We start from the raw sequence: 23,241 nt of genomic DNA, 5'->3' as shown, positions 1-23,241 counted from the left end.
AAGCACCCGACTCTGCGGTAGCATCCGCCGGGCCATCTCAGATAAAGTCCTATATGAAACATACTAAGGACTTCTATTCTTAGAAGTTCTTTTGCGAATTTGGTGGAAGATTTCGTTTGACCTGTGATGGTGCAGAGTGGCTAGATAGAATGGTTTCGGTAGTCCAACCACACTAATCCTGCTGAAAACTGCATCTCCTAACTTCAACCTCTTCCACCATTTTTAAATATCTGATCAATGTGCTCTCGACTATTCTTATAGGTCGTCTCCAGATATTGCAGTTTCTTTCCCAGATTCTCGACATCTGATTTCAGCTCTTGGGTTTCTGCCTTTAATCTGGTGTCGACGCCGGTGATGGGGCTGAGAACAAACCTACCAATAATGAGCAAGGTTTCCAGTCGCGTGGTAGCACCGACGACAACAGGTGGAATGTTCGAGTCAAAAGAAAACTCGTGAAGACTCACATTTTGCCGACTCCTTCGTAGACAGGAGTATCAGGTGGAAGAGTGGACACCTCACTCGAGGTGAGCTGAAGCATTCGCATCTCACGTTGTTTTGATGCCATTTGTGACTTTACAAGGGCAATCTGTTGTTGGGACTGTACGGCCTGAGTTTCGATCTCCTGGACCAACTATATCCGAAGTATATGTCAGCTTGTGTTGAACCAGCTTTAAAGCGCCAGCACCTGATGGCCGTAATAGTACGTAGTTGCTCGAGTGTGGAGGTGGACAATGTGATCCGGCGCGACAACTGCGACCCCTGGGCTGGCTTACCTTCTGTAACGCCTCATTTGAGATAGACATTTTCTTGGTATAACTAGGTATTGAAAAGTCGGGGTCGAAGGAGATATAAGTTCGTCGGTCGTTGAGGTAGCTGTTGTCGAACAGAGCACTCAACCTGGTAAATTATTCGATGCGAACCGCGAACCCTCCGGCCTTGGCAGCGGGCCGCACGCCAGGTCAAGTGACATTTTGGTCAACACTTAACTGATTTAGAGTTCTACCTAGATCACAAACCTGACCTGGCCGCGTTGGCTTACACGAGCCATCAAATAATGTTCTGCTTTTGCCTGGCTATATCGAGATATGGCAGTGTTAGTGCATTTCACTGGGTTTCCTGTTGTTCTGCTTTCCTTTCGAGCAAGGTACTTGGACAATCAGCTGGTTCGACTGCCGAAGATACGGCTTTTGATACTTCGCAGAACTTTGCTACATCCATTAAAACGAGCTGCTAAATTCCTTGACGTTTACTCCCATCAACAGAGACCGCATTCGTAACGACGTGTACAGTGTACATAACAATGGAGATTTATTAATTGCTTTCTAATCATGCTGCTGCAAGAGACCTAGATGCCGTTATCCAACCCCTGACGCTTATCGCCAAAGGAGGCCAGCTCCGTCGCAGCCGAACCAAATTCTCAATACAACCATGACGTTACAACAAACATGCGTGTGTTTTCAGCATTACAGCAGGGGGTTACCTACTATCTTTTCTTTAAAGTTTCCCCACCAGTAGACCGACCAACTTCGTACTTAGAATGATCAAGCGCCAGTCGCCCTTACTCTTCCGGGCCTTTCCTAGCTTTGGAATGCTGAGTAACTACTACAGCTAGGTCCCGCGCTCCAGCTTTCAAGGTCCCTTTCTTGGTGTAACTTTTTTTCCTTCGTTCTTTTGTCCTACAACACTTGCTGTAACAACAGCATATTTTGAATATACTTTTGGAATTCCGGCACAAGTGCTAGGAAGAAGATATATATTACTCGATGCCGCTCAAGGGTTTAAGCTTTCCGTACCCTCCGGCAAGGGAAGATGGGTATTGGGCGCCGGTTACATCAACCATCAATTGGTGTGAAGGTAAGATGACCTCAGCCGAGGAACTTCGTAAGAAAGCTGCTAATAGAATTTCAGAGGATTACTATGCGACAATCTACTCTGCGGAAATTGTCAACACCCTCACGAACCTCCTGTTCATAGCTCTGGGAGCGAAAGGCATCCGGAATTGCTTGAAATACAAACACGACAGTGTGTTCTTGGTTGCTTTCCTTGGCTGTAAGCATATTCGTATCTGGTTTCAAGGACAATATGCTCATACGCGACACAGATTTGCTTGTGGGCTCAGGCAGTTTTGCTTTCCATAGCACCTTGAAATGTAGGCTTCCGCATTCCAATACTGGTACTACGAAACTAATTTATTAGACCCAATGCAGCTTGTGGATGAGCTTTCCATGATCTATACTGCCTGTCTGATGTGCTATGCCACTTTCTCTTTCTCCCAATCGAGAACTGTTCGCAGAGTTCTGGGCACATCACTTTTGTCGCTTGCGGTTTTCATTACTGTAAGTAACTAAATTGTTTCTGTTCGAAACACAAACTAATATGAACCTAGCTCTATTACCATTATCTCCAAGATCCCGTATTCCACCAAAATGCCTTCGCCATCATTACGGCAGTCGTCCTTTTTCGATCGATGTATGTTATGGAAGTTAACCTTCGACCATCACTAAGAGCGAAATACGCGACACCTTCACAAAAGTTAGCCAATACCGAGCAGACAAAAGCGCAGCGCGTTGCGAGTGAGGTCCGAGATAGAGCAATTCTCAATGAGATGTGGTTGTTGGTTGCTATAGGCCTTTCTATATTCTTAGGCGGTTTTGGGATATGGGCGTTGGACAATCAATACTGCTCGACTATCAGAGTCTGGAGACGCAAGATTGGATTGCCATGGGGGATTCTGCTTGAAGGACATGGGTGGTGGTAAGTCTGGATTGTGTCAAGCTCTGGTATTTAATGACTGACTTTTTCAGGCACTTGATGACTGGCTTTGGATCCTACTTCTATCTTGTTTGGGGCATTTGGTTACGGCACTGCCTAAACGAACGACAAGATGAATACATACTAAGCTGGCCAAGCTATTTCTCGATTCCCGAAGTCATTCCAATTAAAATTGTTGAAGGAAAGACCACTAACGGCGTTATCAATGGTCATACAAACGGCCACACGAACGGTCACCTCGACCGTGAGGATCGCAAGTCGGTTTGAGCCTATTTTTTGCGTGGCATAATGAGCGATTGAAACAGCGAAGATCATAGATTATACCATGATACCCCTAATATTATCGGAGACTAGAGGCAAGCTGAACTCATTGTGCCCTTTCCTTGTTAGTGAAGTTGGCCATAGCAGCTTATGGGTTAATAGGAGGAAGGCTTTCGAATTGCTAAGCGTTGGCTAGAGCGGCATTTTCATTTATGGGATTGCGTGGAAATAGGCCATTCATTATGATAATCAAGAAGCAATGATACTATGTCACTCATTCTCAAAGTACGTTGTTCTGCTTCATAGCCTTGTAGACAGCCTTGTGGGGGGTGCCTGAAAATAGATAGCCCGCGAGACGTACATAAGCGCAGGGATCTGGCATTTGGTGCCGCCTTGTCGGAGTGATTTCGTGGCATCTCCAGCGAGTCTTTCTGGCTGCCCAGCTTCTTTCGTATTCCCTAATCACAGATACCGAGCTTCATATGCAGACCAATCTAATTTCATCATACCGCATACCGCCCAATTGTCCGGGGCAAAATATCGCTTCATGCATTCACTCAAACTGTGATGTTTGCTCACGGCGCATCTCGAGATTCCACAAGGTCCCAGCCGACAAGCTTCATTGAGAGAACGGAGGCGTCACGACGATGAGTGCGCCCGCGAAGCAGACTTCACGATGGGGATCGTTCTTGCAACAAGCGGTTGCCGGAGTGGAATCCAGGCTGGATAACATCCTCGCTGAGGATGAGGGTCCTACAACTGCGAAGAAACCCGTTCCTACACCTGCGGCCTTGGCTGCCCCGAAGTCAGAAAGTAAGATACGGAGGATGGGGGGACTAGAAGCTTTTCCAGAGCTAATTGAGACACAGATGTTTCCCGTACGCCGTCTACGAATAGGACGAATGATCGATTACAGGAACGCCTGGCTAGGGCCATGGCTGCGAAGAATAATGCGCAGAAAGCTGAGAAGGCCGATTCATTAGCTCTGTCATCGGGGGTTCCTTCGAGGACTGAGAGTCCAGCTAATGTGGGGGAGAGTCCGAGACAAAGTATGGACACGGAGCCGAAGAATGAAGTAGAGGCAGAAAGGATAGAGACCCTTATACCTACAGATGATACTACGAAAGAAACACCTTCGATCGAACTTTTACCAGCTGTCAAGGAGACATCGAGCCCTGAACATGCGCAACAAATACCCAATGGGCTCTCTGCGAAACCCGAGGATGAAGCATCCCCTCGTCCGTCGGCGGAATCTACCAGATCAAGCTTGCCTCGAGCTTCTCTAGAATCAACAAACCGACCGGAATCTTTACCGCGGTCTTCTTTAGATACCGCAGCCAGAAAGTCGTTGGAGGCCAGCTCTGCGACAAAATCACCGGATGACGTTGACGCGCGTCTTGCTCAACTCCAATCTGATTTCGAGACCTCTGAATTGCAAAGACAGGAGGAGGTCCATGACTACATCGAGCGTATTGATGCTTTACAGTCTAAACTGCAGTATTTGGCCAAGGAAAGCGCAGAAGCTGCAAAGATTGCAGGTACCTCAGCTCCAGCTGGGAGCTTAGAGAAGAGACTTGCTAGCAAGGACGAGCAGATCGCCCTGTTAATGGAAGAAGGACAGAAACTTTCCAAGAAGGAACTGCATCAGATGACTATTATCAAGAAATTACGTGCAAAAACACAAGAAGATGCTAAAGAGCTAGCCGAAACGAAGAAGAAGCAGGAAAAGGCGGAGACGGATGCTTCATTGGCGCTAGACAGATTTCGACGAGCTCAAGGATCAGAAAGGCAACTGGGCGAGAAGCAGAAGCAGATTTTCCAGCTGCAAAAGGATCTCGATGCAGCGAGAAGCGAGAAGTCATCCAAAGATTCGATAATCGCCGACTTAAGGAAGCAACTAGAGGATGCTGCAGCTCAGGAGAAAGAGGCCGAGGCCAACGCCGCCAATGAAGCACTGGAACTTGAGAAGAAACGTGTATTAGAGCTGGAGGAGAATCTGGCGAACTTGAGCATCGAGAAGAGTCTTGCTGTCGAAAGAGTTCAGAGTCAGATGAAAGATTTACGAGAAAAGATGGACAAAGAAGCCGAAAGAGCACGTATGATGGAGCTTGAAGCTAAGTCGGAGCAGCAGATGCTCGAAAGTAAGCTGGAAGTAATGCGCGCGAGAGCAGAGGAGGCATCATCAGGTACAGGCGGAGATGCTCAGGCGAAGTTATTGCGCCAGATTGAGACGCTGCAGAGTCAGTACGCTGTTGCTAGTGAAAATTGGCAAGGTATAGAGGCTTCTCTTGTTGCGCGTGCCACCAGCCTAGAGAAGGAGAGAGACGAAGCAGCTAAAAGAGAAGCTGACATCAGGCGTAAAGCCCGAGAAGTGGTGAGTTGATCACATTATTGAACCGAAGCATTGCTAAGATTTTCAGACCCTCAAAGCTAAACGTAACGAAGAAGAGTTAGAAGAGACTAGATCTCAGCTTCCTAGCTTTGAACAAGAGCTCGCTCAACAGAGATCCAAGCTTGAGAATCTACAAAAGCGAGCAGAAGATGCTGAGGCCGCTTTGAAAGCAGCAAAAGCTTCGTTTGATCGGGAGAAAAAATCATGGCAAGCAGAAGTATTACAGCGGGTTGAAGAGGAAAGACAGAAATGGCAGGAAGAGGCCGGGTCCTTCGTCAACAGCCGAGCAGAGTCTCCTGCTGCGTCTATGCGAAGAGGTTTGACAACCGAATACCTGGGTCTCCAAAATCTACAAATGCGACGAGCTTCCGCTCGTTCTGTCAATAGTGACAATCCGCCTACACCCACAGAACGAATTTTAGGTCGCCGTCCGTCAGCAGCACCAATTGGTAGAACATCTGGTAACGCTACTCCTCCTCCGCAGAGGCAGGACTCTATGCAGTCATTCCTCAGAGAAAACGGCGAGACACACGATACCCCGCCAGCCCATAACGAACACGATGATTTCTTCGAGCACGTCATGTCTCCAGCTTCTCCCCGCGAGACGCTGAATGACATAATATCTGTCTCGACAGCGGGCGCCGGCCCTTCAGTCCAACTCGTCGAACGAATGAGCTCTGCAGTCCGTCGTCTCGAAAGCGAAAAGGCTGGCACCAAAGAAGAACTTGCACGTCTTGCTGCCCAGCGTGATGAGGCTCGTGCTGAGATTGTGGCACTGATGAGGGAGGTTCAGGTGAAGAGGGACCAAGAATCACGTATCGCTGAGTTAGAGAAGGAATTAGGAGTTGTCAATGAGAGATATGAGACTACGCTTGAAATGCTGGGCGAGAAGAGCGAGCTGGTGGATGAACTGAAGAGTGATATCCAAGATATCAAGGCGATGTATCGGGAGTTGGTTGAGAGGACTGTCAAATGAACGACAAGAGATACCAGGTTTGGTTGCAGGGGGCTGAGGACCCGAGTGTATAGTGTTGTACGAGATTTCTCCAAGGGGGCATCATTTATATCACTTTGAGCATGCATATCTTCAATGCACATAGCTTGTAAGAATATACCTTATCTTTTTTGGATGATCAATCTTCAACTTTTTTAGTCATTTCAAGACATCTTCTCATAATTCAATCCCCTCCCTCTCCATCTCCTGCAAAATAAACTTCTTAACCTACTAGCACATTAGCAACCTCCCACGTCTCATCCTCTCACACTCACCTGCGAATCCGGCGCCAAATCCAGCGCCAAAAACCCCTCACTATCCTTCTTATCCGTCGCAGCCCCCGCCTTCAGCAGCGCTACAGCCGTATCGCCATGGCCCTCCGCAATCGCATGGTGTAACGGCGTCTGCCCACTTACATCCGTCGCGTCCAGAGGAGATTCGTTCGCCAGGAATAACTGCACTAGAGGGACGGACCCGATGGCTGCAGCGCGGTGGATGGGGTACTGCCCTCGTATGTCTTTTACGCGGGTGCTGGCTGGTGGGCTGGCGGAGAGGAGTTTCTTTGCGGCGGGCAGGTTGAGTTTGGAGGCTGTGAAGTGAAGGGCGGTTTGCGATGAGTTGTCTGGGGGTGTTAGATGGGTGGGAAGGAGGGGATGGAGTGAGGGAGGTACTTTTTGCATTTACGTCGGCGCCTTTGCGGAGGAAGAGGTCGACTAGGTCGTCTCCTTCTTTGAGGGATACGGCTATCATGAGGGGTGTCCAGCCTGAGCCATCCTGTTTGCATGTGTCAGTTATCTTAATTTAGCACGTTGCATTTGCAGCTTTGAAAGAGAAGTTTTGAGAGTGACTATCTCAGTTAAGAGATTTGAACTGGCCGTAGATTTTAAGAACTGGAAAGACGAGCTCTGGGCTTTCAAACGACCGTCATCACAGTTCGCTGGACAAAACACGAGGTTGTATTTGAGCAGCGAAATACGAAATAATCTCACCTGTACATCAGGATCGAAATTCTTAACTCCAGATAGCAGGACTGCAATATTCAAGTGTCCGTATGAGACGGCCCAATGAATTGCTAGTCGATCATCGTCATCTCTTTGGAATGCGAGTTTAGGATTTGCCTAGTTATTATTAGACTTTATGTTTAGTGAAAAACAATAAAATATATGACTTACAGCAAGTAATGATTCCACTACAAGATCTAGAAAGCAACAAGGATTAGCCTTCTGTTTTGGGAAATGGACTTGATGGGAACGGGGAAAGTGATGGTATTCATACTTTTTCCGTCCCTGGCGGCCTCATGAATAGCAAATTTCTTTGGCTCCTCCATTTTGAGAATGACAAGATGAAAATCAAAATATGTGCTTTGTTTGAAAGGTTATATGAGTTGTAGAAAGGGAGTCGTAATAACCCCAGCCTAACACTTTTATGCCTCATATTGAAGGCACCAACAGGTCATCAAGAAAGTCGCGATGCGTCTACCCAAGTCGCGAGGCTACGGAAATAAATGTCAAGACCACGAGCGACTCAGGAACACCACCATTGACACCTCCTACAACTCACAACTATGTCAACTGCTGTCGCGCCGAACGGGGAAGCACAAATCGATCATTTAAAGAACTTAATACAGCAAAACGCGAAACGTTCGAGGACTCTCTACGCCGAAGTCCAGCAACAAGATGAATTGCATACAGAACCCGCCGAACAGCTGGCGATAGCATCACGGATACATTCAGAATACGATGCGGTAAAAGAACTACCGCCTGCGCTGGCGGCGAAAATGGCCAATGCCGCTGGACCGAGGAAGAAAGCGAAGACCGCCCCGGCAGAGGAGAAAAGTGCAGATGCGAAGACGATGAAAATGATTGAGGGCGTAGCTTCAAGAGATACCAGTAACGGAAATACATCTACAGCTCTGACTGTCCGAGGACGAGTGACCACGGAAAACCTACCCCCGAACGCGAACGGTCCAACGACGCAGCGAAACCTACCATCCTCGAGTCTTGTCCGAAAGCAAACTGTCCTGCCTATAAAACCAGAATGGCACGCTCCTTGGAAACTCATGCGCGTGATCTCTGGACATCTGGGTTGGGTGCGCGCGCTCGCTGTTGAGCCTGAGAATAAATGGTTTGCGAGTGGTGCTGGGGATAGGACGATTAAGATCTGGGATCTCGCGACGGGAAATCTGAGACTGACGTTGACGGGCCATATTTCTACGGTCAGAGGCCTTGCTGTGTCGCCTAGACATCCGTATCTGTTTTCGTGTGGAGAGGATAAGATGGTTAAGTGTTGGGATTTGGAGACGAATAAGGTTATCAGACATTACCATGGTCATTTGAGTGGTGTCTATACGCTGGCTTTACATCCTACGCTCGATGTTCTAGTAACTGGGGGTCGAGATGGTGTTGCGAGAGTGTGGGATATGCGGACGAGGAGTAATATCCATGTGCTTTCGGGACATAAGGGCACGATTTCGGATTTGAAATGTCAGGAGGCGGATCCACAGGTCATTACTTCTTCGCTGGATTCGACGGTACGGTTATGGGATCTTGCGGCTGGAAAGACTATGGGTGTATTGACGCACCATAAGAAGGGCGTAAGAGCATTAGCTGTTCATCCTAAGGAGTTTACCTTTGCAACCGGAAGTACGGGGAGTATCAAGCAGTGGAAGTGTCCTGAAGGAGCTTTCATGCAGAATTTCGAAGGCCAGAACTCGATCATCAACACCATGTCGGTAAATGAGGATAATGTCTTGTTCTCTGGAGGCGATAATGGGTCTATGAGCTTTTGGGATTGGAAATCGGGACACAGATTTCAGTCGCTAGAGACCACAGCTCAGCCAGGTTCGCTCGATGCAGAAGCTGGACTTATGAGTTCTACATACGATAAGACTGGACTACGATTGATTTGCGGAGAAGCGGATAAGACCAGTAAGTTTTAGCCTTTGAATCAAAAAGCAAGGTATATACTAACATCTCACAGTCAAAGTATGGAAACAAGACGAGACAGCAACACCAGAGACCCATCCTCTAGAATGGAAACCAACATTAGGTCGACAAAAATTTTAATAGCATCGCGGACAGGAAATTGCACAGGATCGGCGCATCTGGAGTTCATGTAGGAATAGGTATCCGCTCGAAAAAAGGTGGAAGTTCATGTTCTGATAATTACTATATTATATCATATAAGCTGGTCATACAGTAAATCCAAGATCCTTAATCTCAGGATCATCCTTGAAAGCCAGCTTCAAGTCTTCGTCTCCAATACTCAGCCGTATCTTGCCCGTCCTATCTGCCTTCCGAGCTTCTAATCCGATGATACCAGCTTCCATCAGATCAACCGCGGACAAACCCATCCCCAGAACTCTAGCAGTTTTCGTTACTTGCGTAGATGAAGCCGTCTTTGTCCGCTGAGCATCATCTTTCAACAAAAACTCCGACGTCTTTCCCCCCGTATCCATCTTCGCCATCCGTCTCGCCTCATCAAGCACATCCCCCAACACACTCTCCGCAACCCCCGTCCTCCTCGTCCGAACCAACAGGGCCGCAAGCAAAATCTTCGCCGCCAACGGCAATCCCCTTAGATACAACTGCAGCGGCGACGTCGTCGCCTCATTAATAGCTCGTTTAATCGTAGCGATCGTGACTCGTCCCGCGGACCGAGAGATCTTCTCTCCTTTCCCGCTTTTGCTGGGCGTGTTGGGGACGATGTTTTGGGACTCGGCTTCGGCGAGTTCGACGGCGCGGCGACAGATGTCGAGACAGCGACGGGCGTCGCCCGAGACGGCTGCGACTTTGCGGGAGGCGAATTGGATAGCGTCGGGCTCGACTATGTCGCCTGGAACGCCGAGGAGACGGGATTGGATGATTTTCATTAGTTGGTCGTGGGTGTAACCGGGGAATGTTATTCTTGTTAGGCCTGGAATATGTTAGGAAATCTTGATAGTTGAGATGGGTAAGGTGGAGAGTTACCGAGTCTGCTACTGATTTTATTACTCAACGTTCTCTCAGGAAGATCCATGGTATTTGCAACAGCGAGAACGATCAGTTTGCTATGTCTTAAACCTGGCCAATTGAAGAAATTGTACATCACACTCTGGTTTTTCGTGACCAGCTGATCTAATTCATCCATAAGCACCACACAAGGCACTCGGCGAGGACTAGGATGATTGAATTCTCTCTCTAACAGATCTAGAGCATGTGACGGACTGACTCGGTCTCCCTTCAGAGCTTCCCATAACAGAGAGTATGATTGATGTGGATCAGTAACTTTCATACCATTGATCTCAACGAAGATGAAATCGTCAAGCTCTTCAGCTTGTACTGACGCGTTCAGCTGAGCTACGACTTCCCGTACCGTAGCTGTCTTCCCAGTTCCAGGGGTTCCGGAAATATAGATACAAGACCCAGTCCCCTCGTAGATTGCAGCTTCAAGATGTGAGTAAACCGAAGCAAACTCATCTTCTCTACATGGAAGCGTGTCAGGAACAGATGCCACATGTAGTCTCGAACGGGCAGTCTGGAATGGCGACGAGTATACATGATCTGCATCTAGTATTCGAGTACCCAGTGGTGTGAATTCTAAAGGCTTTTTGACTACAATTCTATAACATAGTAAGCGAGTGTGAACAGATCCGGACGATTACTCTACCTCTTATGACTTGGTGTGAGCAATTTTGTCGGCGTTTTAGGTTTACGAGGTGTCGTTATCGCCGAATGTTTCTGCTTTTTCCTAGGAGTTTTGACGATATCGTCCTCGAAGTCCTCATCTTCCTCACTATGATAATCCTCCTTTTTTCTTTTCACCACCTTGAATCCAGGTTTGCGTCCCCTTTTTCGGGAGACTGTTTCTGAGGTTAGTTTCTGGATCAATTTCTCGATATCCTCGTCAGTTCTATGCTCTATCTCGTCCCAGTTGAGTTCTTCTGTATAAGTAGTTGTGCCAGTATTGCACCCTCTTCGACATATAAATGTTCTATTATATTCCTCTTTGTCCTGCCGCGAGATCTTCTTGGCTGGAAATCGAGAGTTGAATGCCTTTTCCGTCAGAATTATGGCTTTACATTTGATCGCCTCGATTGGGCTCTCGTCGATGCCCACAGTAATGTATAATTCGTTCTATCCAGTCAGTCAGTTCATGATTCAATTACGCAGAGGTTTGAGCCTTACTGGTAGGAAATCCGTTCTTTTCTTCACTTTATTATGTATCTCCTTTTCATTACTAAACCACAAGAACTCCGCAAGTTCATCTCCATCATGATCCTGTCCAACAAATCCCTTAATCATGCCAACCCAATCCGAATTATTTCCCGGCGCAGTCAACATCACGCAATCACCGATCCGGCATTCAAGTCCATCTGCTCTCCTTACAAACCCGACCTTCTTTTCTGACTGACTCTTACTTCGGTCTTTCGTAGTACTGATCTTTCCATTCTTCAAGGTCGTCTCGTATATCCATTCCCAGCGGCTGTGCTCCTCTTCTCCCTCCTGATCTGAATTTTCGAGCGCCGCATCGAGGACCTTCTTAGCGAGAGCTGATTTCTGGGCTTGTTTCTGTTTCGGCGTCTGCGGACCAGCCTTACGAGGCATTCTGAGGTTTTCGGTCGTGGTCTGGACCGATGAGTACAAGAGGGTTGTGTCTTTGGACCAGGGTCGTAAGTGCTTGCATGTTGGGAGACGCGTCGGGTTAAGTTTACGCGACTGGGCCGAGCCGATCCCGGTAGCTTTAAACAATAGTCATTTTCAGACTACACTTTCTTTGTATTTCTGCAATCGTGAATTCGTATTTGTATTAGTTCAGACCTCTTCGCATAGAGTTCTAAATCCAAAGGCTGTTTCTCATCTCATTGAGAATAAGTTGTAGAAAATATCAAGCTTACTTTAACTACAGTTATGTAGAACAATACCAGATGCTCTTGAGCCATCTCTTTCAATTACATGATTTTAGATACCTACCTTTTTCTAACTCTACATAATCACAAGTGCCCATAAAAATGAGATACTTTGAAGCTTAATTCAACATCTACGACCTAACACGTGATAACCTCCAATCCATCCCACCAGTAACAGCCCCACATCTCTCCCCAGCTTTTCCCAAGCTCCAGCCTCGAGCTCAACCATACCAGCTCCCCTCCACCAAACCACCCATCACTTCACAATGTCTTCCCCCAAAGGCCAAGGAGGTAGATTATCCCCCATACCTCCCACAAATCCATCAAAAAGAAGCTAACGAAATCCACAGTCGACATAACAGCCCTCTCCCTCCAACAACTCTCCCAAGTAAAGAAACAATTCGAAGACGAGCTCACCCACCTCACGAATTCCTTCTCACAACTACGCGCCGCGCAAGCGAGATTCAAGGAGTGTCTAAGGAGTATCAGTCAGGGTGCTGGTGCTAAGGCTGAAGGTAGAAACCTATTGCGATTTCGATATTGGGATGGAGCGTCATGTCTAACATGAAGTGTTGTAGGAAAGGAAATACTGGTGCCGCTTACGGCGTCGTTGTATGTACCGGGCACGTTAAAGGATGCGGACAATGTGATTGTGGATGTGGGGACTGGGTTTTACGTTGAGAAGGTAGGGAAATTGGACAACCCTCGATTATAGACGTACATACTGATTAACGGGCATAGAGTACCAAAGACGCGAATAAGTTCTATAATGGCAAAGTGGATGAGCTAGCGACAAATCTCAAAGCTTTGGAGAAGATTATATCAGAAAAAACTGATGGTTTACGACTTATAGAAGATGGTTAGTGGTTTTCCCTTCAATATCTCCTGTTTTGTGGTCCTGGATTCCACGTTACACCTGGGGGGTTTGTAATTATTACAAACTCGTATGGTCACGACATTTCACATTAGACTCGTATAGCAAGTCAAAAATATCATTTCGAGATGCAAACACTAATATCTACAAACAGTATTACGGCAAAAAGTCATGGCGCAGAATGCTGCTGCTGCAAATGCTACATCATGAACAGGGGGAACAAATAGCAAAGTGGATGGTCAAAAACCGGTATCCCTCATATAACCACTGGTCTACTCCTCGGTCAGCGCCTGTATGTGTCCGGATAGTTTCTTGAATGTCAAGAAATACTTAATTCCTCGCTTAGAAAGATGCAGCCGCAACTGCTCTAGCAGAGGGCATAGGAAGCAGGTTAAGGGTACAAGCTTAATCAAGCACCCTTGAATAATCCGACTCATGTAGCTATCGACTTGACACAATCTGTAATGTCTCGGTTCTTAGGCAATGCCAAGATCAAGACGAAGCGGTCTCTGCCTTGAGACTTCGGAAGAAGCCAGTAGAAGCCTCACTCAGATAGCTCTTAATCAAATCCACCTCTGTGAGGAAATACGGAATGCCATGGCTACCTTCCTCGCCATTGTTGAAGAACTGAGTCAAATCCTTGTCCCAATCTCGAACTTCTGTCGTGTCCTCGATTGATTGCATTGAGTAGTCCCATACAGGATGGTACATAGTAACGCCCAGTCGAATTTCTGGCTCAGGTCTGGTGTCTGATCCTACCCAGCCACGATAAACGGCGATCTCCACAACGTATCCGGAATTCGCAAACTTATACTTGATTGTGCTCCTCACTATCACTCTCTCGACTTTGGTTATACCGTAGCTTACAGTCACGCCTGGGTACGGAACTCCGTTCGCATCCATGCGATCTTTTGTCTGCGCTGTGACTGATCGCTCAACGAGCTTCTGCCACTCTGGAAGTGGATCTTTGATAGTGTTATCGGTCACTATCTCCAAGGCCCAGTCAATCTTTCTATAAGTAACGGTCAGCTTCTTCCGAGTGACAATACCTCTCGGTGCACAATAGATTGACTTTTGAGCACACCGTATGCCGTTAAAAACAAAATTGGCCAAGTTACGCACCTTTCAATGTCGATATTGCAAATCTCGACACGTTTGTTTCTGGTGTTGTCCCTAAAGTATCTAGTGGAGCCTAGCTGATACTGGTTCTCTCCATTGCGGTCAATATCTGTCTCCAGACGAACGGGTATGTTTTGAGGTGTCCTGAAATACACGCAGAGCATGTGGCTAATTTCGACTTCCTCGAGGGGATAATGTGGTCCGTATATGGAAGTAAATACTTCAGGGGCACCAACGAATTTGCGTCCTAGAGCGACACCAGTCTGGGCATCCAGTAATACTTTGTTAAACGTTGAGGCAGCTTGCGCCCGAGGATCGTTTAAAACATCCATGAGACCCTTGTAAGTGCAACCTGGAGTAAACTGTTTTGGCCATTGCGAGAGATTCAGATGGCCAAAATGAAGCCTCATCTGCATCATCTGTTTGAGTGGTGCCAGAGCACGTAAGTGCTTGACGAGGTGCGATGTGAACATGTTCTCATTGTCTGCTAAGAGCTTAGTACGATGGTGAGACCATTCCTCCTTTTCGTCGATGGAAAGCTCTCTGCCTTTCAATTCTATCATGTTCAATCTGTTCCGATACTTTACCGGTCGAAATTCTTCTCTCATTGCTTTCGGAGTTGGTGGAACATTTATAAAAAGTGGCGTAGCCGACAGTCTTCTAGCTTTGGCATCGAGCAAGTCTTGGCGGATTGCAGCAATTGCTTTAAGGACATTTTCTTGTGCCTTATCGTGTTGTGGCCAGGGTCTTGAACTAATAACTAAAGAATTCATATCAGCATCCCAGACGATCCAAACTCTTAGTTCCAATTTTATGTGATTAAGGTCTTCCAGGACTGAGCCGAAGAAACTGGTTGGTGGAGTGTCTTTAATGGGCCAGAGATAGCATGCCTAGACGAAAGAGTACGTTATTTCCAGAATATCAGTAAGGCTTGGTGAACATACCTGCGCTGCAATAGCTGCATCTTCGTCTGGTTCGCCCAGATACGCCTTATCTTTTGCTTCCTGCTCTTTTCGTGCTTCTTGCGTCAAAGCTAATCTTGTAGTTACTAGCTTAGCGCCATCAGCAAATGCCTTACCCGCTGGAGGTCGTTCTGGTCTGGCTCTTCGCTGCTCGGAAAGAGGCTGAGCATGAGGACGTCCATATGAACCACTTCGGTTTCTCTGGGCTTGTGTCGGAGGACCACCACGTTGAGGGGAAGCACGGTTGATCGTTGGGACTTGACGTGGGTTTAAAGGTGAGGTTAGTGGTGCTCTCTGAGGCGATACTACATTTCGATTTTGGAGTGGGATACCACCTGCGCGGCCACCTATATTGCCAGAAGCATGACGTTGACTTGTAGAAATTGGTGTTGCGGTAGAGCGACTAGCTGCTGCGTTGATTGCTGGAGCTGGAGCTGGTCTAATGGGAAGCGCATCCTCAAAATCGATGAGCGGCCCTAAAGGCTCAGCTTGCTGGTCTTCTTCGTCCCCTGCGATTGTAGATCCAGCGACTGTAGATCCAGCGACTGTAGAAGTTTCATCCCATTCTGTAGATCGATCAGTAGGTACGTATGTATTGACAGGAAGAAGTAAACAGACGTCGAGCAAGATACCGTTCATGTCTGGTGATTGTCAGTTTTGCAAAACTATCGAGAACAACATAACTTACCCTACTTTCCTGATATCTGGCAAAGGCTTCTTCTTTGGTGCCATTTTGGTATTTTCAGCGGAGCGATCTATCTCAATGGGAGGTGACAGGGAAGGAGGGAAGGAAGGAAGTGTTTGGATGGTCAATAGGTACTAACCCACCTCGCTTAGTAGCTCCCGCTCTCCTTTGCTAACAGCTGTAGGTGCCCAGGTGGTCTCTTGGGAAACAAAGCTAAGGTAGATGAGTTTGTTCTGTTTGCCATGGATGATAGAAAGGTTCTTGACAAACTCACATCGCCTCGAGTCTTGCTTCTAGGCCATCTCAATGCCTTCTTACGCGTACTCTGACCAGATCCAACAGCCGACTAGCACATCAAGATGGAAGTAAAAAGTTTCTCACACCCGCCTTCTCCAAACGTACTTTGAGACTCGTGGTAGCTTCCTTGGGTAGGTAGCTAATTAGAATATAATGGCAGAGTCGCATGCGTTGTATCGATTACTTCCCAATTGATGTGTGCACTGAGCCATCGATTTCGCGACACTTGACGACACCACAAATGTGGAGTGTATCTTCGGAAGAAACGCGCTACCGACACGATTCTACATGATTCTATAGATCTAACAGGTCAGTCATCGTTGGTGCTTCCAACCGCATCTTTGATAGAGGACGCTTCTGTATGCTTCAAATTCTCTCAACACTTGCGAATCAACCCTTCTAAGCCAAGATATCCGAACACTCCTAACTTTAAAAAAAAACTTGTCAATCGACTTATGTTATCTCGAATTATATATCATTACTGTCAACATTACTACTAACTATCATATCTCCAATAGATCTGACTTCCGAAAAAAATGAACGTTTTACACACCATCGCGGACTTCACCTCACCACTTCGCTCTCAACTCCAATCTGGGAATCTCCCCACCGCAAACTATCATTCTAAACTTAGAACATCAGAGAGGACAAAGCTCGCTAGTTGTTAGGACAATCAACGAGGTGTCTAGCGCGACCCTCGCACCAATGGTCAGCTCAACGGTCTGCTCTACACTGCCTCGACTGGGGTTTCCTCTCGAACAGGAGCATTAACAGGCGCCGTTGTCTTCTCCGGAAACTCCCCAGCCTGGACAGCAACCCTTCCATATTGCGTAAAATAAATATTCAACACCTTATAATCCCACCCGCGACTCAACCACAACATCGCCGGTGCCAACACCGGGATCGTAAGCACATCCAAGATCCCACTAAAGATAACCCCAGAAGTAACACTGATCTCATTGCCGCCATCGTTCAGACCCCACGCAATAGGATAGAGCAAGAGGATAAAAGAAAACCAGCCGGAGAGAGCGAGATAGTGTTTGTGAATCCCGAGACGCTTGGAGGTTGGGAGACCATTGAGGAAGAGTGAGGTTTGGAGGAGTAGGAGTGCGACGGTGCCGAAGACGAAGAACCCCCATTTGTAAACCGTAGGCGTGAGGGAGCCCATGAGGTAGCTGACGACGAAGATCCAGGATAATAGGATGTTATAGACGATGGTAGCCCAAGACACACCGGACGTGAGTCCAATGGCTATGAGTAGTGGTGGCCAAGATAAGAACCTAACATCTAAATCAACTTCCCATTCCCTTAATTCTTAGATCTTTTGAATATAACTCACCAATTAACATACTTCCCCCAAAAAATCTGCCTACTCCTATCATCACCCATCCTCTGTTCCACAGCTACACTCCCCAGATCCGACGCCATCGCAAAGTACGCTACAGACCCGATAAAAAACGAGACTGTAAAAAGGTAATGGAAGATCTTCTCGCCGGCGCGAGCGAAGTAGGTGAGCGCTAGGATACTGAGGAGAGAGAAGCAGTAGATGCCGCAGATGGCCCACATCCAGTCGGAGCCGGCGGTGGAGAGGTGGTGGGATCCGGGGGGTGGGTTGATTTTGAGGGCATCGTTTGTGCGGGGGAGGAGCATTTTGGATGGTGGTTGGGGGGTTGGTGGTGATGGAATGAAGTGGAGTAAGGATGTTGTTGGTATTGTTGTCTTGGAGTAGATCTGAAGATGTTGGATGGGTTTATATATCGTTCATCTCCCAAAAATCATATCCTCATGTCCTCGTCTACTCATCTACACATCACCAACATATCATAGATTAGTGAGTGAGTATGCTGTCGTACCACCATCCAAACTGCAATTCGCTTACATCCCCAACTCCCTCCTCATCTCGCCATCTCACCTCACCTAGGAGATCGAAACCACGACATACCATCAATCGGCGTAGCCTACCATCAACCACCATACCATCCCGCCAACTGGCGTTACTGTGCATCTCAATGCCGAGTGAAGATATACATGCAAGGAAAAGAGTTGTGACTAAATCTCGAACCACAATGTGCAGTTCGGAAAGTTCGGAGGACAGGTTTTGTAAAAGGTTTGGGTGACAATATGATTTGGGGGATAACTCATAGGCTGGTACGAATATGCGGGTTAGTAACCACATTTTACTGTTTCAATGTGAGATGAGGAGGTTGTCTTGGCGTAGATGTGTAAGACCGGTAAACAGTGCAACTTCGTTCTGTGAGTGCCCTCTGACGTAATTGTAACATTGTTGAGATCGAACGGATTCTGGAATGTTGTTCTTCAGTGTGTAAGGGGAAACGGTCTTGGAATATTTTAGCAGACATCGCTTCCATGTCGGACTTCAACACAGAATACTAATGCATTTTTGATCGCCAGTACTCTCTCCAACACATAAAGGGAAAGTGTTTAAAAACAAACGATAGTGATATATTGATACCCTTCACAATCCAGACGCCCAGCCTGAACGAAAAATATACAAGCCTTCTTTAGTACTCTACCAATCAATATCAACCCCATCCCCACCCCCCGCCTTAACAGCCCCAGCATGCAACTGTCTCTTCGCCTCCAACGGCTTCCTCCCCTTCATCCTCGTCCCATTAACCCCAATCTTCCTATCCAACTTCTCGAACGGCGAAGCGCCACTCTCACCCTTCTTCACACTCCACTTCTTAGTCCCTAGTACCCCATCAAGCTCATGCACAGGCGGCAACTTCAAATAAACCATCCCATCATCCCTCTCCTCCACAGGGAACGTCGCAATGCTGACCTCCTCATCATTCTGACATCGTCCAGCTTGTTCGCCATTGAGTTCGAAATTCCGCTTGTGGAACGGACAGGAGACCCAGAGTTTATCTTTGGAGTCGCCGATGAGGCCGTCGGAGAGGACGAAGGCGCGTTTGTGAGGACACATTTGCTGCGAGGCGAGGTATTTGCCGCGGACCTTGAAGATCGCGAGTTGAGTGTCGCCGCGCTTGACGTTGGCGGAGATGCCGTTGGGCGTGTCGTCTGCGCCGACGAAGTGGGAGGCTTCGATCATGGGTTGCCAGGTGAGACTCGTCCATTTGGTGTTGCGGAAATCGACTTTGGCGCTTTCGTTGGCCCAGTAAACGGGTCTGGTTTGTCCACGATCTTCTTCAGTATCCATGGTTTCGAGAGAGTCTTTGGTGTTATCGAATTGTTGGAATTTCTTTGCGATTTCAGGGTTGTTGATCGCTTCAGCCCATTCGTCGAAGAAGGTACCGACGAGCTCTTCCATTTGTGCTTCTAAAGAGGCGCAGATACCGAGCTTGTCTTCGAGAATGACTTCGCGTAGGTACTTGATTCCACCTGGAAGGGCTTCAAGCCAGCGAGCGGTACGTTGAAGTTTGTCGGCGGTGCGGATGTAGAACATTAGGTAGCGATCTATGATGGGGATGATATCATCTGGGGGTACGTCTTTGGCGAGAAGTTCGCTGTGTTTCGGAGATGCTCCTCCATTACCACCGACGAAGAGGTTGAATCCTTTTTCTGTTGCGATGAGACCGAAACTAAAACAGGTTAGTGGTGCTGTATATATGGAGGTGGACCCAACTTACTCCTTATTCTGCGCCTCTGCACATTCTCTGACACAACCACTGACACCACCCTTCATTTTATGCGGACTTCGAATACTCTTGTATCTCTCTTCAAGTCGCACAGCCATACCCACACTGTCTCCGATACCATATCGACACCAGGTAGTACCCACACAGCTTTTAACTGTTCGCAATGACTTCGCGTATGCGTGTCCAGACTCCATACCACCTTCCACCAACTCTTTCCAGATAGCCAGAAGATCTTGCTTCTTTGCACCGAACATGTCGATTCTCTGACCTCCAGTGATCTTCGTGTAGAGGTTGTATTTCTTTGCCACATTTCCGATAACAATCAGCTTTTCGGGCGTGATTTCACCAGCACTAACTCGTGGAACCACGGAGTAAGTACCGTTTCTCTGGATGTTACCCAAAAATCTATCATTAGTTTCTTGCAGACCCATCAATGGCTTAGCCATCACATGCTTGTTGTAAAGTGATGAGAAAATAGACCCAATGCTAGGTTTGCAAGCCTCACAACCCTGACTCTCTGGGTCATTTCCAGCTTCTTTCATAACTTCTTGTAAAGTCTTGAGTTGCTTGACGGAGATGATGTTGTACAAATCAGCTCGAGAATAGTTGAAATGAGGGCAAATGTGGTTCTTGACTTCGTTGCCCATAGCTTTCATCTGGCTGTTGAAAATGCTGGTGACCAGGGGCATACAACCTCCACATCCAGTTCCGGCTTTGGTACAGGACTTAACATCACCAATGCTCTTACAGCTTCCGTCCTTGACAACCGAGCAGACATCGCCTTTCGTGACGTTGTGGCAAGAGCAAATCTGTGTATCGTCGTCAAGGTCATCTCCACCCTCGTCTCCTTCTTTGCTCGCTCCAAGGATGAATTGACTGGGTGGGACATCAAGCATCTTCTGGTTCTTTACCATTGGAACCAGTTTCACGTAGTCCTTGGTATCTCCAATCATCATACCACCAAGAAGGTATTTCCCATCCAGTGAGAACAGGTATTTCTTGTAGACATTCTGGAATGGATCTTTGTATGTCAAAGCCTTGACTGGCGGTGGTGGAGTACCGTTGGTGAGTTTTCGCAGAGCATCAGGACTTCCTTCCTTTTTCTTGGCTGCTCGAAGTGGGAGGTGTTTTGGTCCATCTCGATCCGCGAAGAAATCTCCAAAACTCGCAACTTCAACACCTAAAAGCTTTAATTTGGTACTGAGATCTGGTCGCTTGAATGATCGATATGCATGATCTTTGGCTTGAGTAAGGTTGAATGAGAGGACGTCCGCCATTTCAATGCCCGGAGCGATAAGACCAAAAGTCTGGTTCTCCCAGCTTGCGCACTCTCCAATTGCATAAACATCTGGTGCGCTAGTCTTCAACTCTCCATCAACCACGATACCACCTCCACGATCGGCGCATTTGATACCCGCTTTCCTGGCCAGCTCATCGCGAGCCTTGATACCGATCGCAAAGCAGATCGTCGAGCAGTCCATTCTCTCCCCATCCTCAAAAACAACACCCTTCACATAATTATCCTCGGTGACCTCAATCTTGCCAACTCGCTTGCCTAACAAGACATCCAGTCCCAATTCTCTCACTTGTTCAACGACAAGCCCGCCAGCATCTGAGTCTAACTGTCGACTTAACACCCATCGATTTCTTTCAATCAGTTTGACTTTTTCATAATTCTCCAAATCCATCATGGCGTTCGCAGCTTCGAGTCCAAGAAGACCTCCACCAACTACCGCACCAACCGTCCCCTTATTCTTTGCCCCAAACTCTATAAGCTTTTCTAGATCTTCGATCGTTCGGTATACGAATACACCCTTTGCATCGTGGCCAGGCGTATGCCGTGGAAGAAGCGCATCGGAGCCGGTAGCAATGACAAGAACGTCATAAGGAACGGTTTCCCCGGATGAGCAGGAGACGAGCTTCTCGTTGAGGTGGATTTCGGTTACTTTGGTGTTCAAATGGTAGTTTAAGGATCCTTCGGGGCAATTTGAGTACTATACAAGTCAGGATCCCGGACCTAAATGAACATAGATGGAATAGAAGACATACCCATTCTTTAGGATTGAGATATAGATTCTCGACTTTTCGATGTGCGAAGAAACTCGTCAATCCCACACGATTGTACGCAAGATGTGATTCCTCTCCAATAACTATGATATCCCATTCTCGTCTCTTCGCGTCCAGCTTCATCAATTTCTCACTATATTCTAATTAGCAATTGCCCTCCTTCCCAATTCTCTTCCACCATATCAATTAGGGACCTAAAGCTCCAGCTTGACACCCAATTGAACTCACATAAAACTAATCCCCACCATCCCCAACCCCACCACAACAATCTTCTTCCTCTCCCCTTCATTACTCACTTTATCCGATCCAACAACGCCATCTGGACCATTCTCAATCGGTCCAGCCTTGATTTCCTGGATCGGAATCTGTGGCTGCCAATTACCTGACATGGTTCTGAAATTGTATATACTCCTCAAGCAGAAACACCAAGGATATACATCAAGTCAATCTATACAAGAGTGAAGCAATACAGAAAACAAGATGAAGAATACAACAAGAGAAGAAGAAGAAGAAGAAGAACACAGTCCCAAGAAAAGAACCTACAAAAGCATCACCTACCGCGTCCACCAAGTCCCTCAACTCCCACACAAATCCTCGGAAACCTACCTACCTACCCTCATTCGTCCTCTAGCTTGCCAATATAACCACTGCAATTGGACATACCCTCTTCACACAGCTTCTCCGGCCTAGGAAATACCTCCCAGTGACCCAAACCACCAGTTGGGACCGCGATAACGAAATTCATGTATTGTTTTGTTTTTAAGCAATCGAGGACGTGGATCCGATAAAGGTGCATGCGTGGCGCTGATTGGCGGATAAGGAAGGGTGGCCCGCTTTGATAAGGATGGGGAAGATGCGCGGAGATCTGGCGGAAGTGTTTTGCGTCGAGCTAGAAATAGGGGACGGGAGATGGGGCGGAGGTGTAGCTTGGTGAGGTAAGTGAGCTGGGAGAAGCTGGATTGAATTATTTATTATTGTGTACTTTTTATTTTATTTGGTGGTGCGGATGAATCATGAGAGTTGATTAACGTATTATGATTTGCGAGAAGGTGAGTGCTGCGATTAAGTCTCCAGATGTAAATATGCATGTGCGATATTAAATACGGCACTGGACTCACGACTGCGACTTGAAAGGGAGAGAGAGCGTTAGAAGATAGAGATCGCTGCAATTATTCTCAATTCCTCAGTTGGCAGACTACACTCATGAGATCAACTAAAAGTGTATTGACAGCTGGAATGAATACATCGTCAATGAAAAATTAAGCAACGAGCAAAAGCCATCATATAAGACTGCGCTGAAGGACGCATAAG

At 47.2% G+C, this 23,241-nt stretch overlaps 10 protein-coding genes across 10 annotated transcripts; 4 read left to right on the top strand and 6 right to left on the bottom strand.

The window, feature by feature from the left end:
- Nucleotides 1-203: 203 nt before the first annotated feature.
- GLAREA_07502 (Prefoldin) lies at nucleotides 204-803 on the bottom strand (the record flags this gene model as incomplete). The annotated part of the gene is made up of 3 exons (XM_008082190.1): nucleotides 204-372; nucleotides 465-631; nucleotides 774-803. 3 exons carry the CDS (start codon nucleotides 801-803, stop codon nucleotides 204-206), a joined length of 366 nt encoding a protein of 121 aa, XP_008080381.1.
- A 960-nt stretch (nucleotides 804-1,763) lies between these two features.
- GLAREA_07501 (alkaline ceramidase) lies at nucleotides 1,764-3,039 on the top strand (the record flags this gene model as incomplete). Its single annotated transcript, XM_008082189.1, has 6 exons — nucleotides 1,764-1,854; nucleotides 1,909-2,049; nucleotides 2,102-2,149; nucleotides 2,197-2,336; nucleotides 2,387-2,754; nucleotides 2,805-3,039. The coding sequence occupies 6 exons, from the start codon at nucleotides 1,764-1,766 to the stop codon at nucleotides 3,037-3,039; spliced, it is 1,023 nt and encodes a 340-aa protein (XP_008080380.1).
- A 641-nt stretch (nucleotides 3,040-3,680) lies between these two features.
- GLAREA_07500 (uncharacterized protein) lies at nucleotides 3,681-6,401 on the top strand (the record flags this gene model as incomplete). Its single annotated transcript, XM_008082188.1, has 3 exons — nucleotides 3,681-3,846; nucleotides 3,903-5,407; nucleotides 5,454-6,401. 3 exons carry the CDS (start codon nucleotides 3,681-3,683, stop codon nucleotides 6,399-6,401), a joined length of 2,619 nt encoding a protein of 872 aa, XP_008080379.1.
- A 195-nt stretch (nucleotides 6,402-6,596) lies between these two features.
- Nucleotides 6,597-7,746, bottom strand: GLAREA_07499 (Ankyrin repeat-containing protein; the record flags this gene model as incomplete). The annotated part of the gene is made up of 6 exons (XM_008082187.1): nucleotides 6,597-6,647; nucleotides 6,695-7,041; nucleotides 7,091-7,193; nucleotides 7,409-7,537; nucleotides 7,592-7,617; nucleotides 7,695-7,746. 6 exons carry the CDS (start codon nucleotides 7,744-7,746, stop codon nucleotides 6,597-6,599), a joined length of 708 nt encoding a protein of 235 aa, XP_008080378.1.
- A 237-nt stretch (nucleotides 7,747-7,983) lies between these two features.
- Nucleotides 7,984-9,484, top strand: GLAREA_07498 (WD40 repeat-like protein; the record flags this gene model as incomplete). The annotated part of the gene is made up of 2 exons (XM_008082186.1): nucleotides 7,984-9,346; nucleotides 9,399-9,484. The coding sequence occupies 2 exons, from the start codon at nucleotides 7,984-7,986 to the stop codon at nucleotides 9,482-9,484; spliced, it is 1,449 nt and encodes a 482-aa protein (XP_008080377.1).
- A 125-nt stretch (nucleotides 9,485-9,609) lies between these two features.
- Nucleotides 9,610-12,004, bottom strand: GLAREA_07497 (P-loop containing nucleoside triphosphate hydrolase; the record flags this gene model as incomplete). Its single annotated transcript, XM_008082185.1, has 4 exons — nucleotides 9,610-10,334; nucleotides 10,388-11,019; nucleotides 11,067-11,533; nucleotides 11,585-12,004. 4 exons carry the CDS (start codon nucleotides 12,002-12,004, stop codon nucleotides 9,610-9,612), a joined length of 2,244 nt encoding a protein of 747 aa, XP_008080376.1.
- Nucleotides 12,005-12,572: 568 nt separating this feature from the next.
- On the top strand, nucleotides 12,573-13,390 carry GLAREA_07496 (Prefoldin; the record flags this gene model as incomplete). The annotated part of the gene is made up of 5 exons (XM_008082184.1): nucleotides 12,573-12,597; nucleotides 12,657-12,821; nucleotides 12,885-12,991; nucleotides 13,048-13,165; nucleotides 13,335-13,390. 5 exons carry the CDS (start codon nucleotides 12,573-12,575, stop codon nucleotides 13,388-13,390), a joined length of 471 nt encoding a protein of 156 aa, XP_008080375.1.
- Nucleotides 13,391-13,672: 282 nt separating this feature from the next.
- Nucleotides 13,673-15,993, bottom strand: GLAREA_07495 (uncharacterized protein; the record flags this gene model as incomplete). Its single annotated transcript, XM_008082183.1, has 5 exons — nucleotides 13,673-14,192; nucleotides 14,303-15,189; nucleotides 15,244-15,827; nucleotides 15,880-15,902; nucleotides 15,950-15,993. 5 exons carry the CDS (start codon nucleotides 15,991-15,993, stop codon nucleotides 13,673-13,675), a joined length of 2,058 nt encoding a protein of 685 aa, XP_008080374.1.
- Nucleotides 15,994-16,970: 977 nt separating this feature from the next.
- On the bottom strand, nucleotides 16,971-17,893 carry GLAREA_07494 (Family A G protein-coupled receptor-like protein; the record flags this gene model as incomplete). Its single annotated transcript, XM_008082182.1, has 2 exons — nucleotides 16,971-17,523; nucleotides 17,583-17,893. 2 exons carry the CDS (start codon nucleotides 17,891-17,893, stop codon nucleotides 16,971-16,973), a joined length of 864 nt encoding a protein of 287 aa, XP_008080373.1.
- Nucleotides 17,894-18,773: 880 nt separating this feature from the next.
- On the bottom strand, nucleotides 18,774-22,319 carry GLAREA_07493 (FAD/NAD(P)-binding protein; the record flags this gene model as incomplete). Its single annotated transcript, XM_008082181.1, has 4 exons — nucleotides 18,774-19,806; nucleotides 19,855-21,857; nucleotides 21,913-22,063; nucleotides 22,159-22,319. 4 exons carry the CDS (start codon nucleotides 22,317-22,319, stop codon nucleotides 18,774-18,776), a joined length of 3,348 nt encoding a protein of 1,115 aa, XP_008080372.1.
- Nucleotides 22,320-23,241: the final 922 nt, after the last annotated feature.

Source organism: Glarea lozoyensis, assembly GCF_000409485.1.
Source record: "Glarea lozoyensis ATCC 20868 chromosome Unknown GLAREA16, whole genome shotgun sequence".
In the NCBI taxonomy this organism is placed as follows: domain Eukaryota; kingdom Fungi; phylum Ascomycota; class Leotiomycetes; order Helotiales; family Helotiaceae; genus Glarea; species Glarea lozoyensis.
This window is presented reverse-complemented; position numbering and strand designations above follow the sequence as displayed.